Genomic DNA, 12,123 nt, shown 5'->3' on the forward strand with positions numbered 1-12,123 from the left:
GGAGGTTAGTTATACTAAGTTTAAAGTTCCCGTCTTCACATGTAAGTGGGTTAATAGTAATATTGTGCAAGTGGATGAAGAATTTGGATTTGTTTCGGTCGATCTTGAAAGGTTTGGATATGGAGACGAGCCATTTATTTTGGCAAGTCTAGCAAAACAAGTGTTCTTCGTTCTCGATCTAGCAAAAAAGAAATTGTCTATCGTGCTTCAAGGTAAAAGGCAAGGAGTTGGTGGAGATGATGGTGACTTAGCGCTTAATCTTGATGAAACCCCGCCTTTCACAGCTACTCGACCTAAAGCAGTTGAATTAGATTTGGTAGATGATGACTATGATGTTAGAGATGATCATTATGAAGGAATTTGGGAGGATAATCGTTGTAAGCCTTAAATGAATTATTTGATTTTTTTTTGCTAAATATACTTAATAATATAATGTTTTATATTAACTTGATATTTCTTATTCTTAAATTTATTAATTCATTGTTCTTTAAACAGGAAATGGACGGATCTGGTCAATAGGGTTCTGGTGACGACAGCTCTTTTACTAGCCGGAAAAAGGGTAGAGGGCCAACCCGTATGAGGCATTTAGCTTTACGTGATGAGAGCACACAGCCTATGAGGATTACAGTGGAGTTTGATGATGATCTGAAGCCTATAGGAAAGGCTGGGGTTCAATTTACTAGTTATGTGGGTTATGTCGCACGCAGTAAGATTAGCATTGACATTCCTAGCTGGAAGAAGGTGGACAAAGATTTGAAGAAAAACATTTGGGAGGATATATTGGTATATTGTGCATTGTTTTCTTTACTTGTTTCAATTATAGTTGCTTATTTACTTTATAACTCTATGTTATTATTGTATTGCAGCTGACATTTGATATTCCTGTCACTGAGCAAATAAGAGACCGTCTGTTTAAGCAACTTGATGAATGGTGGAGGGACTTTTAAGGCCACGCTTACAAAACATTATATTCGTGGAAAAAGAAAGGGTGAGCATCCCAAGGAATGATATTCATTTATTAGTGACGAGGCATGGGAGAGTTTTGTGAAGCAACATGAAGACCCTGCATATTAGGTTTGGTTTCTTCAAACTTAATTTTTAATCAAGTCATATTTTATTTAACTAAACTAACTTTGTCGAATTTGTTTCATTATCATAGGCATTGAGTCAGAAGAACAAATAAATATCTGAGCAGAATATATACCCACATACCATGTCTCGTGCAGGGTATGGTGGGTTGGAAAGAAGTATGATGGAGGAACCGATGAAGAATGCACAGATGGCTGCTACTTCAAATCCTACTGGCTACATTCCACCTATTGAGCGCCCTTCTCGCCAAGAAAAATGGAAGGCGGCGAGGATTAAAATGGGTCAATACATTACTCCACAGTCTGCTGCTGTTGCTAAGAGGATTGTAAGTAATATTTAATAATTATGCTTCATTAATTGTTTTTTTCAATTATCTTAAATTGAATTTGTTGCTTTAATGATACAAGATACACTTGAGGAGCAATTATCTCAAGGTACATTCATCCCTCAAGGACGGATGGATATCTTGGCCACTGCTATTGGAAAGGCTGACCATCCCGGAAGAGTCATAGGGGCCCCTAAAGGGATTGGTATTAAAGAATTTTTTGGCTTTGCTTCACGAAGAAGCACTAGATCATCCTCCGCTAACATGGTATCTAAAGAAGAGTTCGACCAACGACTACAGAAAGAAACAGAGAGAGTTCGAGCTGAACTAAGTCAACAACACATGGCAAAGATGCAAAAGATACGTGACGAATTCGATGCCAAGTTTCAACAGACTATGATGATGATGGGTACAAGTGGAATCTAGATGCCCCGAGTATATGAACCTTCCTAGGTAATAATCACACATCTTTTTAAATCTTCTAAAGATTCATTTGATCCATTTAAACTTATTTAATGTTCCTTAACTAATTTCATATTATGTTTCAGGGTTCACCTATGATAAAAAGCAGAAAGGGCAGTAATAATCAGATACAGCAACTGACAGTGTCTGACCCTGACCCTAGCCCTGACCCTATTGAAGACAATGGGATGCCGTGTTTTCTGTATGTGGATTATGAAAATTCACTTGTTCATGTTGCTAGTGGTCGAGCATTCATAGGCACAACGATTCATAGCAACAAAATTCCGAGCAATCAAGCAAGGGTGACAGTGGAGAGAATTGTTCGTGGTCAGGGGGTACACCAGTGCCCAATCCTACTGATGAGATTCGACTCTTGGCCCAAGCTAAAGCACATTTCATTTTGTGGCCAAAGAGACTTATTGCAAAGCCAATGGTGAAGAAGGTGGCAACGAAGAAGGCCACAACAAGCGCATCATCAGATCCTGTACTCTTGCCTCTTCTTGGTGATGTTGCGCTTATTTATTCTAGTTTAGAGGTTCTTCATTTCATGGTGCCAAACATGGACAAGCCTGTGACTTTCAAGATGCCGTTGGGGACTGTGGGTTTAGATATAACATACGACTTCACCATTGACAAGAGGGACCTCGTTCAGTTCCTCAACTTTGAGGAGCTTGATATAGTCTTCATGCAGCTCGCTATTTTGTAAGTTACAATATCATTTTCTTATTACACATTATACTTCATGCATGTCCTAATGTTTTTTACTTGAACAACAAGCACTTTAATGAAATCTGTCGAAACGGAGGACTTGAAGGAACATATAGCTTTATGTGTCCTCAAAGGGTGCAGAAAGAATTTAATATTATGGAAGCAAGGTCAATCTACATTATGACCACAATGACTCAGACCAGAAAACCAATACATTTTGCACCTTACATGGAAGGATAAGCACATTATTGTATTTGAGATATACAAGTTGTATGTGTCGGGTTATAATTAACATGGTTTGTCTTTTGCAGTTATCATTGGACTCTAATTGTTTGTGCCCCTTTTGACAACAAAGTTTACTGGTTCGATTTACTCTATGGAAATCCATCCGAAGAAACCAAAGATGTCATCGACACGTTAGTTTATATTTATATATTTATTACTTGTGAAGTTTATAAAAGCATACTCTAATATCATTTTCTCTTATACTATCGATAGGGCTTTTCATACTTTTAATGTTGTGGCGATTGAACAAAATAGACAAGTACCAACATGGATTCTTCCAAAGGTATATGTTGTTTTGAACTAACTTTTAAACATTTTTCGATAAATTAAAGTTAATGTTTATAATCAATAATATCTAATATTCAATTTTATATCTTATTTTTTTAGTACCGTTGTCAACAAGGACATGTTTGAGTGTGGATATTATGTCATCCGCTACATGAATGACATAATTGAGACAGGAACGACTAAGAAATTAGACGAGGTAAAAATGAGTTACGTTGCATGACGTTCTTCAATTCATTTCACGTTTTTTACTAAGTTTACTATGTTATTTTTTATTAACAGATATTTCAAAATACTACACCATATCTCATGGATGACATCAACTTGATGAGGGACACTTTGTCAACAACATTGGTACAAACTATTGAAATTTAGCTTTCAAATAGTTAGGTTATTTCTCAAAAAATTCATTGTTAGATGTTTTCTCTCGATTCCCTTTTATATGTACATGTTCATGATTTCTATTGTACAGAGAAGTAGTTACTTCTATTTCAGAATTGTTGGTCCTAGCCAATACGTGTTCCATGGTCTTAATCAACCCCTTAGTTCTATTGGCCGTTTTTCCTATTTTCGCATTGTGTAAAAGAAATTTCAATGCTGTATATATATTAACTAGCTAATTGATCTTGTTTTGCGTATTCTGCACTACCTACATTTATTTGGAACTGTAAACTGCAGGGTGGTAAAAAAGAAAATCAAGCAGAATTTTAAAAAAAAAATTTAACGGCGGTTATGAAATAACCGCCATTAAAAGCATTTTCCACGGCGGTTAAAACAAAAAACCGCCATTGAAAGTTAAATTTCAACGGCAATTTTTTGTTTAACGGCGATTTTTTGTTTAACTGCCGTGGAAATATTAATTTCCACGGCGGTTTACTAAGAACCGTTGTGGAAAGTTAAGTTTCCACAGTGGTTTTTTATTTAACCGCCGTGGAAAATCAATTTTCCACGGTAGTTCTAAACCACCGTGTTTTCTTTACCTTTCAACGTCACCTTTATTAACTTCGCTTTCAAAACCGCCGTGAAAAGCCACTTTTAAGCGCAGTGAAAAGTCTTTTTTTGGTAGTGTGACGAGCAACTTCAATTTCATCTCTCTCATGTTGGCTTCCATATTCTCAATGAAACTCCCATGTCTGCCTCCCCATGAAGTTATTTGCGCCGAGTAAATATGGATCTTTCCCTGATCCTTCTCCAATCTTCAACCTCCACATCTTCAAAGTTCAGATCGCTTGCCTTTCTTCCGCACTTACACACACCCCTCTTTATGACACAAAAGTATAAGACATTGATGGAGATTTAAAAAACAAAAAACAAAAGAAAAAAAGATTAGACTCTTCACGAGGACATGAGGAGTTATTTCTATATCTGATCAATTATTGATGAAACCAGCAGATCATCTTGTACGATACGCAGCTGACGTGTAGTCAGCTTCATGACCATTGACAACGAAATAGTATTCCATTGCACGATTTTACAGTATCCAAAAAAAAAAAAAAGAGTTAGATTGGTTGAATTAAATCCAAACAGAACTGTCAGTTTGAGTTAGGTCCAGCGAAAATAACTAATCATTCATAACGTGGCCACTTAAAATTTGAATGCTTGGAAATGTCACATAAGAAGCCTATATTTAATACCCAACAATACTTCAAATACCATTACTTTCAATACAAGTATTCTTATTTGTAAAAACAAAAATCCAAACGGGGCGGTTTTCATTGTTGAGAACCATTACAATCCATACCTATAATTAAAAACAATATAAAAAGATACAGCTAATAATATAATGAGGAGCGTACCAAAGTTGACTAGAAGAAAATAGTGTTAGCTTTTATAAATATACAGCATACACACATACACACACATTTTGTTGAGTACATGATTTAGAATTCAGATATAAATCGGCTGGCAAAAGAAAAATATTCAGATATCAATCGACAAGATTATTTAATCTTCAAGGCAAAAGCATGATCCAAAAATTAATGGGCGAAACTACATATATCCCTATCGGACACTCACATATAACTGACAATATTTAAAATTTAGAAATTGACAAGATTATTTTCAAATGCAAAAACTTGACCCAAAAATTAAGAAGAAAATGACAAGAAAAATACCTAATTAAATTTTAAAATGCCAAAAGACTATGTGAAATGACAAATTGGTCATTGGATGTCAATTTGGGATATCACAATTTGGGTAAAAAAGAACAACATTCCCACGAGTCTTTTTTTTTAAAAAAACAAAAAAAAGGCCTATGCCACCCATGCTAGAGATCCTGTAGCCAGCTACTGGAATTCCATATCTTGCAAGGTATTGATTATTATTGTTAAGTTATTTATTATTTTAATTTTTAAAGTTTTGATGACTACTTTTATAAAAGTATTGACTAATATTGTTAATATATTTACTACTTTTATTTATAGATTCCCATGACTACTCTTGTTAATCCATTAACTAATCTTATTAATCTATTGATTCCTCTAGTTATAGATAAGATTAAATAAAGCTACAAACATTTGACAATTTTCAAATCTAGAAAACATTTTCAAAGGGAAACAATTAACAGAATGATCTAACTGCTGCTGAGTTCGTTTACATCGAAAATGTTCAAACAAAACACATCTGCAAACTACTAAATAAGATATATAGGATCAAGGCTCTTCAACTTGGCGATTATCCAAAGGTTCTAGGCTTTCACAATAATTGAAAATATCATCATCTGGGAACAACCTGCCAGTAGGAAACATCTTCAATTCATTAGTGGTGAGATTGAATAGATATAAAAATGTTGCAGGTTCATCCTTCATCCCCTCACGATTAGTTCCAGGAAAGAGTTCATCAGGCTTTACGACATTGCAGACAATTTGACTTCTCCAAATAGTCAACGGAGATAAGATACATGGAAAAACGTCACTGGTATATTTCTTGTTCCAAGTCCACATTCCCTTTGATGATAAACCTGTTTCCTCTTCCATCACCCACAAATCAATAAAAGATTTGAAATTTTCACTTGCAGTTGAAACTAGAAGAGCAGGTTTCCCCTCATACACAGTAAGCCTAGGAGAGTCCGATACAGGAATTTGAATAAGTGCAAATACTTCCATTGCTATGTTAAATGAAACTATCATATGAGCATCATCGTCTCCATCGTCACCCTTCATCATCTGCTTTGAGGCCAACCAAAAGATGACTCCATTAACAGTTATACTTTCGAGCCTGAGACTTATGCCCTCTAATAAGTTCTCATCAAATTCTATTTCCTTCCATGATCCTACACTCAAAGAATACACTTCCACTCGTTTCACCTCGCGAGAAAAATGAGTCCCATAATTTATCACAATCTGGTAATCATAAAGAATAGGGTTGAATCCAAATCCAACAAAGAAAAGACCATCAAAATCAGTAAGAGGTCCGGGCACCTGTCTAACCTCACTAGCTGCCGGATTCCATAATAAAAAGGAAGGAGGAGATGTAAGAGAAGGATCGATTCGAAAACAGAGCAAGCCATTGCAGGAACTGACCAGTCTATCCCTGACCCATTCGATCACAGGAACGTTCTGAACTTCAACAAGTTGTTGCATACTGCAATCCAGCAAATCAAAGAGCGTATGATCTCCATTAAATCGGGTGAAAAGAAGAAAAGGGTTTTGATTCTGGGAGTGGTGGAGGTGGGCTGATATGAAAGATGGGGTTTTGAGGAGATTTTTCCAATCTTTGCACACACATCGAAATCGGATTGGGAATTTCACAGGAAGTCGTTTGAGAATGTTTGTGATGATATCTCGGGGAAGAAATGGTACGTGGCTATCCATTGTAATCTGCTTCATTGTGCTTCACTATGAACAATGAATCTCACAAAGGAAAAGATGACTTGGGAGGCGTTTGGAAAGATAAATAAGTACTTTTAGAACTATTTTTTCGCAAATCAGGATAAACTCTTTTATATATTTACCTCGTATACAATAAAAGCATTTCTGAAACCATAGTTTTGATCTTACCCAAAACCGTTACTCCATTAAGGATTATATAAGAAATGTGATGGGTTGAACCCACAAAGAAGGAAGCCGTCGCACTTCCAAAGATAACGGTTGGGTCGTGGATTGTTGGCTTTGCACGTACGTAATATTGGGCAGTTGCAAAGTGCAGTGGGATTTTCTTTACCCTTTTTAAACAAAAAAAATGAATTAATACTTTATTGGCTTTAAAATTTACTAGAAAGATCTTAAAAAGTAAAAATTGGTTAAAAAAAATACCTGCTTGAAAATTTAACTAACTAAAAATACTTGAATTTGAGTGCATATGTATATGATCCATGAGTGCAACATATCTTCTACTACGTGCAAATTACTTCCGTATTGATGATTGTTGCACACAACAAAAGATATATTACATTCACGAATCATAATTATACTAATTCAAATTTATATCGTTTTAGCCAAATAAATTTTCAAACAGGAATTTTTTACCGATTTATATAAATTTGATATAAAATAAAACTTTTTTAATTACATTCATCCAAGAGAGGATGTATTTAAAAAACATATAAAATGTATTTTTCCAATTTCTAATATAAGATTAAAATTATTATTTATATTTTAAAAATATGATGGATACTGATTTTGTTTTTTTTAATAAACTTCAGCCAATTGCTCTCATACCCGTTCTATCGCAAATTGCAATGGCTAGTTCTTTGGAACTCTGTTCTTATTAGTCATAACACTTGAATCAACAGTGCAGTAAGGTATTTTCTCTGCTGGAGCATGAAGAGCATTTAAAAGATTACCCTTTCAAACGTTAGTTCCAGTGGCAACATTAGAAGCGGATGATCAGCTTTTGAGGTCACTCCACTTGTAATTTGCTGAATAAGGTCATAGAAGGCCTATTTAGAATGACTTATAAGCAAATTTTCAATCATGACTTACAGAAAGCGAAATAAATATGTAAAAAAATTTTATCTCGACTTACATAAAACGTGCTTATAATTATTTTAAATGTAATTCCAAACTGGGTCTTAGAAGCTAGGTTTCCAGAGTTATGAATGGATGCTTCAATGTGCAGGGTTGGGAAAATAGAGAAAGCCATTCAATTATGAATCAATGTGCTTTCAAAGTTATGTGCACTGCTAATTATATCATAGAACTATGGTGTACTTAAAATGGCATCCCTGGGAGCTAGGACATCAACATTAAACTCGGGAAAAAAAAATGAAAGTGGGAATTCTAGAAAATGCTCTGTTCTGGAGCCTCTTCCTTCATCTTCTTTTCAAGAAAAATATCCAAAATTTGGAATCAACGTTACGCAATCCTGACAGATGCCACATACCCCATCATTTTCCTCAGAAGACTCAATTAGGTAAATCCTAGAATTCAGCTGCTGCCCTTCCATCCATACATTCTCACATTAGATTTATTAATATTGGAGATTGAGTCTTCGATACAAAGATGACTCAAAAGAACTGCAAAAATATACACATACGTATGCCAACAACCAACTCAACAACCAACGGGAGTTGGTCCAAGTAGTAAGTGGCTTGGTACTGCTTAAACAAGATCTCGAGTTCGAGTCTCAGCATTCTTTCATGATTCTCCGGTTCACCTCCAAATGGGTATTCAACTCCGAAGACACTGCAAACAACTTCATTTCTCCAAATACTCTCAGGAATAATACTAAACGTGAATGGATTGGGTCTGCTAGTATACATTTTAGTCCAATTCCACCTCTCCCTGGATGGATCTGTACACTCCTCCAGCACCCATAAATCAATCAAATATGATTTAGAATTTTTAATCACAGTAGGAGAAAGCAGAGCAAGTTTGTTCTGATACATAGTAAGGCTATGGAAACATGATTCAGAGGCAGAAGTCATACTAGGAAATGGTGAAGGATTTCGGGCGTACCTGGAGTATTTGAAATCTTCAGATAGCCACACGGAGGTCCGGTTACAGTATTGAACTCGGATCTTGAGACACAGCAAATGCACAGGGAAGAAGAGGTTTAGAGAGTGGGAGGAGGAGTCTGGAGGAACCAACTGAATATGGAGAAAAGCACACACTCACAAAATGATCCCTCTTGGATCAGTTATGTAACTCCACACTTTTGAAAATAATAAACCGCCTCCTTCGTCCAACTGTTCCCCCCATTTTGCATATCATATAAAAAAGGATAAAATTACAGTTAGGGACCCATATGTTTTGTAATTTACATCAGAACCCCAAAGTTCAATGAATTTGGGTCCAATCCACCAAGGGTGGACTGACCTATTTTCTTACATCTCCCACTCACACTTGGTGGATTAGATGTCGTGGGTCTAGACTCTTCACCTTCCCTCAATTTTATACTTAGTGTTTTGCCGTGACTGCGTGGGCATGACGTCTTCGCTTGGGTCCCTATACTAGAAACCCCTTTTATAGGATCAGCACAGGTCACATCTCCTTTGTGTAGCTTGAATTTTAAAATTATGCCTCAGATGTCCTAGATTTACTTATATACACTTTTTCATGATAAATCTAATCCCTCTCGAGTCAATGGTTGACTCAGATTACCTTTCTCTTATGTCTAGTATCCACACTTACAACCACAAAATGTCATAAGGGACATGTCACAGACATTAGCATAGGTGTGTATATCACAGTCAATCTTCCTTTCACCCAAATATCACTTTGAAATGAATCAGTCGCTTTCTTAGTATACTACCTTAGATCGCATCAATCATGACCATAGGACATATGCCAAAGTAGCAGTCACTGAAACATATCTTCATGATATTGTCAAAGTCAAAGGACACCAACAGGAGGATAATTCCTCCCTGGGACTCACATAGCAATGAAGCAGGGATATTTCACTTGCTTCCCTTTTGCGGTTCTCCTAGCACATGTGGTATGAAACACATGCTATGGTGTTACTCTTTTACTATAAGAGCATATGTCGATTTGGATTTATTATTAACACCGTACAGATTAAAGTCTGGACACACTTAGTATCTAAACCCAAATTCTTCAACTCTGCTCATTGTTATGACATCAACGTTGAAGAGTTTGTTATCTGGCTACAGGTATTATGGAAGTGGGATTCCAAACTTCGATCCAACTTTATCAACATGGATCTCATCTTGACTTGCTACACTTTAGTCAAGGCGACATAAAGTTTGTGTTTCTTCCCTACCATATCAGCATTCTTTGCTGTTTTACTAGTGAACACAAATGTCTCATCTTTGTTCACTCCACTTGAGTGTCAAAGGTGGTTGCCGGTGTGAGAGAGCCAACCTTTTTAACCTGTACGACATACTAGACATTGTATACTTTCGGACAGACACATAAAGTGATAACGAAAAAATATAATTTCATTAATGAGGCATTCATATTACACTTTACATATGCCAAGGGCTTGTACATGTTCTTTAAAAACTTTTTCACCTATTGGCTTTGTCATAGGATCTGCTACCATATATTTGGTTGAAATGTATTGTACAGTAATAATCTTTTGTGCTATATAATCTCTAACAAAATTATACTTGATGTCAATGTGCTTGGTTTTGCTGTGATACTTAGGATCTTTAGTATAGGCTATGGCTGCAGTATTATCACAGTATACCATCACCGGATTGGTACTCTTGTTTTCAAATCCTAGGTGTTATATAAATCTCTTCAGCCATAAAGCCTCTTGCACTACTACGATGCATGCCACAAACTCAGCTTCCATTGAATGTAAGGCAATGCACGTTTGCTTCTTGCTACTTCAACATATGGCGCCATTATTGAGCAAGAAGGTATAACCTGAAGTTGACCTTCGTTCTTTTTCATCTCCGCTTACATCAGCATTGGAGTACCCAACAAGACGTAGGTCACTTCCTTCGTAACACAGTACATAATTAGAAGTGCCTTTTAAGTATCTCAAGATCCTCTTCACTACTTTCCAATGCTTTTCACCGGGGTTAGACTGGAATCTGCTTACCAGTCCCACTGCATAACAGATATCTAGTCTTGTACACATCATTACGTACATCAAACTACCAACAGCACTGGCATATGGAACTCTTTCCATCTTCTTTTTGTTAGACTCGGTTTTGGGACACATGTCAGAACTCAAAGCCACTCCAGTAGCAACAGGGGTACTCATGGGATTGCAGTCTTTCATGTTAAATTGCTCAAGAATCTTGTTGATGTAACTCTCTTGTGAAAGAGAGAGGATTCGTTTTGAGTGATTTCTTTGGATTTTAACTCCAAGTATATATTCTGCTTCACCCATATCTTTCATTTCAAAATTCGACGAGAGCCATTCTTTAATAGCCACCACTGAATCTAGACTATTTCCAGCTAATAGTATATCGTCTACATATAAGGATAATATGACAAAATTACCCTCAAACCGCTTAATGTAGACGCAGTGGTCTTCCTCTATCATTTGGAAGTCATATGAAGTTATTGCTTTATGAAACTTCAAATACCACTGTCTGGATGACTATTTCAATCCATAAATTGACCTTTTGAGTTTACAAACTTTATTTTCCTTTCTATTTTTAATGAAACCTAATGGTTGTTCCATATAGATTTCTTCATCCAGATCACCATTCAGAAATGCGGTTTTTACATCCATCTGATGTAATTCTAGATCTAAACTGTTTACTATTGCCAGAATAAGTCTAATAGAATTGAAACGCACAACAGGTGAGAACGTATCTTCATAATCTATTCCTTCCTGTTGTGTGTACCCCTTTGCCACTAATCGAGCCTTGTATTTGTCAATTGATCCATCCACTTTTCTTTTAATTTTGAGAACCCACTTGTTCCCAATGGCTTTACGCCCTCTGGGAAGATCAATTAACACCCAAACTTGGTTCTTTTTCATTGAGTTCATTTCTTCTTCCATACCTTTCATCCATTCATCTTTCGCAGGACCTGACAAGGCTTCTCGTATAGAACGGGACTCATCATCCCCTTCTGGAGTAACTAAGAGAGATTCGCCTTCTATTT

The 12,123-nt window shown here is 36.2% G+C and overlaps 1 protein-coding gene across 1 annotated transcript; it reads right to left on the bottom strand.

The window, feature by feature from the left end:
• Window positions 1-5,805: 5,805 nt before the first annotated feature.
• LOC114756819 (putative F-box protein At5g62660) lies at window positions 5,806-6,966 on the bottom strand. Its single transcript, XM_028945761.1, has one exon. The coding sequence runs from the start codon at window positions 6,964-6,966 to the stop codon at window positions 5,806-5,808; it is 1,161 nt and encodes a 386-aa protein (XP_028801594.1).
• Window positions 6,967-12,123: the final 5,157 nt, after the last annotated feature.

This window comes from Neltuma alba, unplaced genomic scaffold, assembly GCF_004799145.2.
Source record: "Neltuma alba isolate B1F8T4 unplaced genomic scaffold, ASM479914v2 tig00010511_pilon, whole genome shotgun sequence".
In the NCBI taxonomy this organism is placed as follows: Eukaryota; Viridiplantae; Streptophyta; class Magnoliopsida; order Fabales; family Fabaceae; genus Neltuma; species Neltuma alba.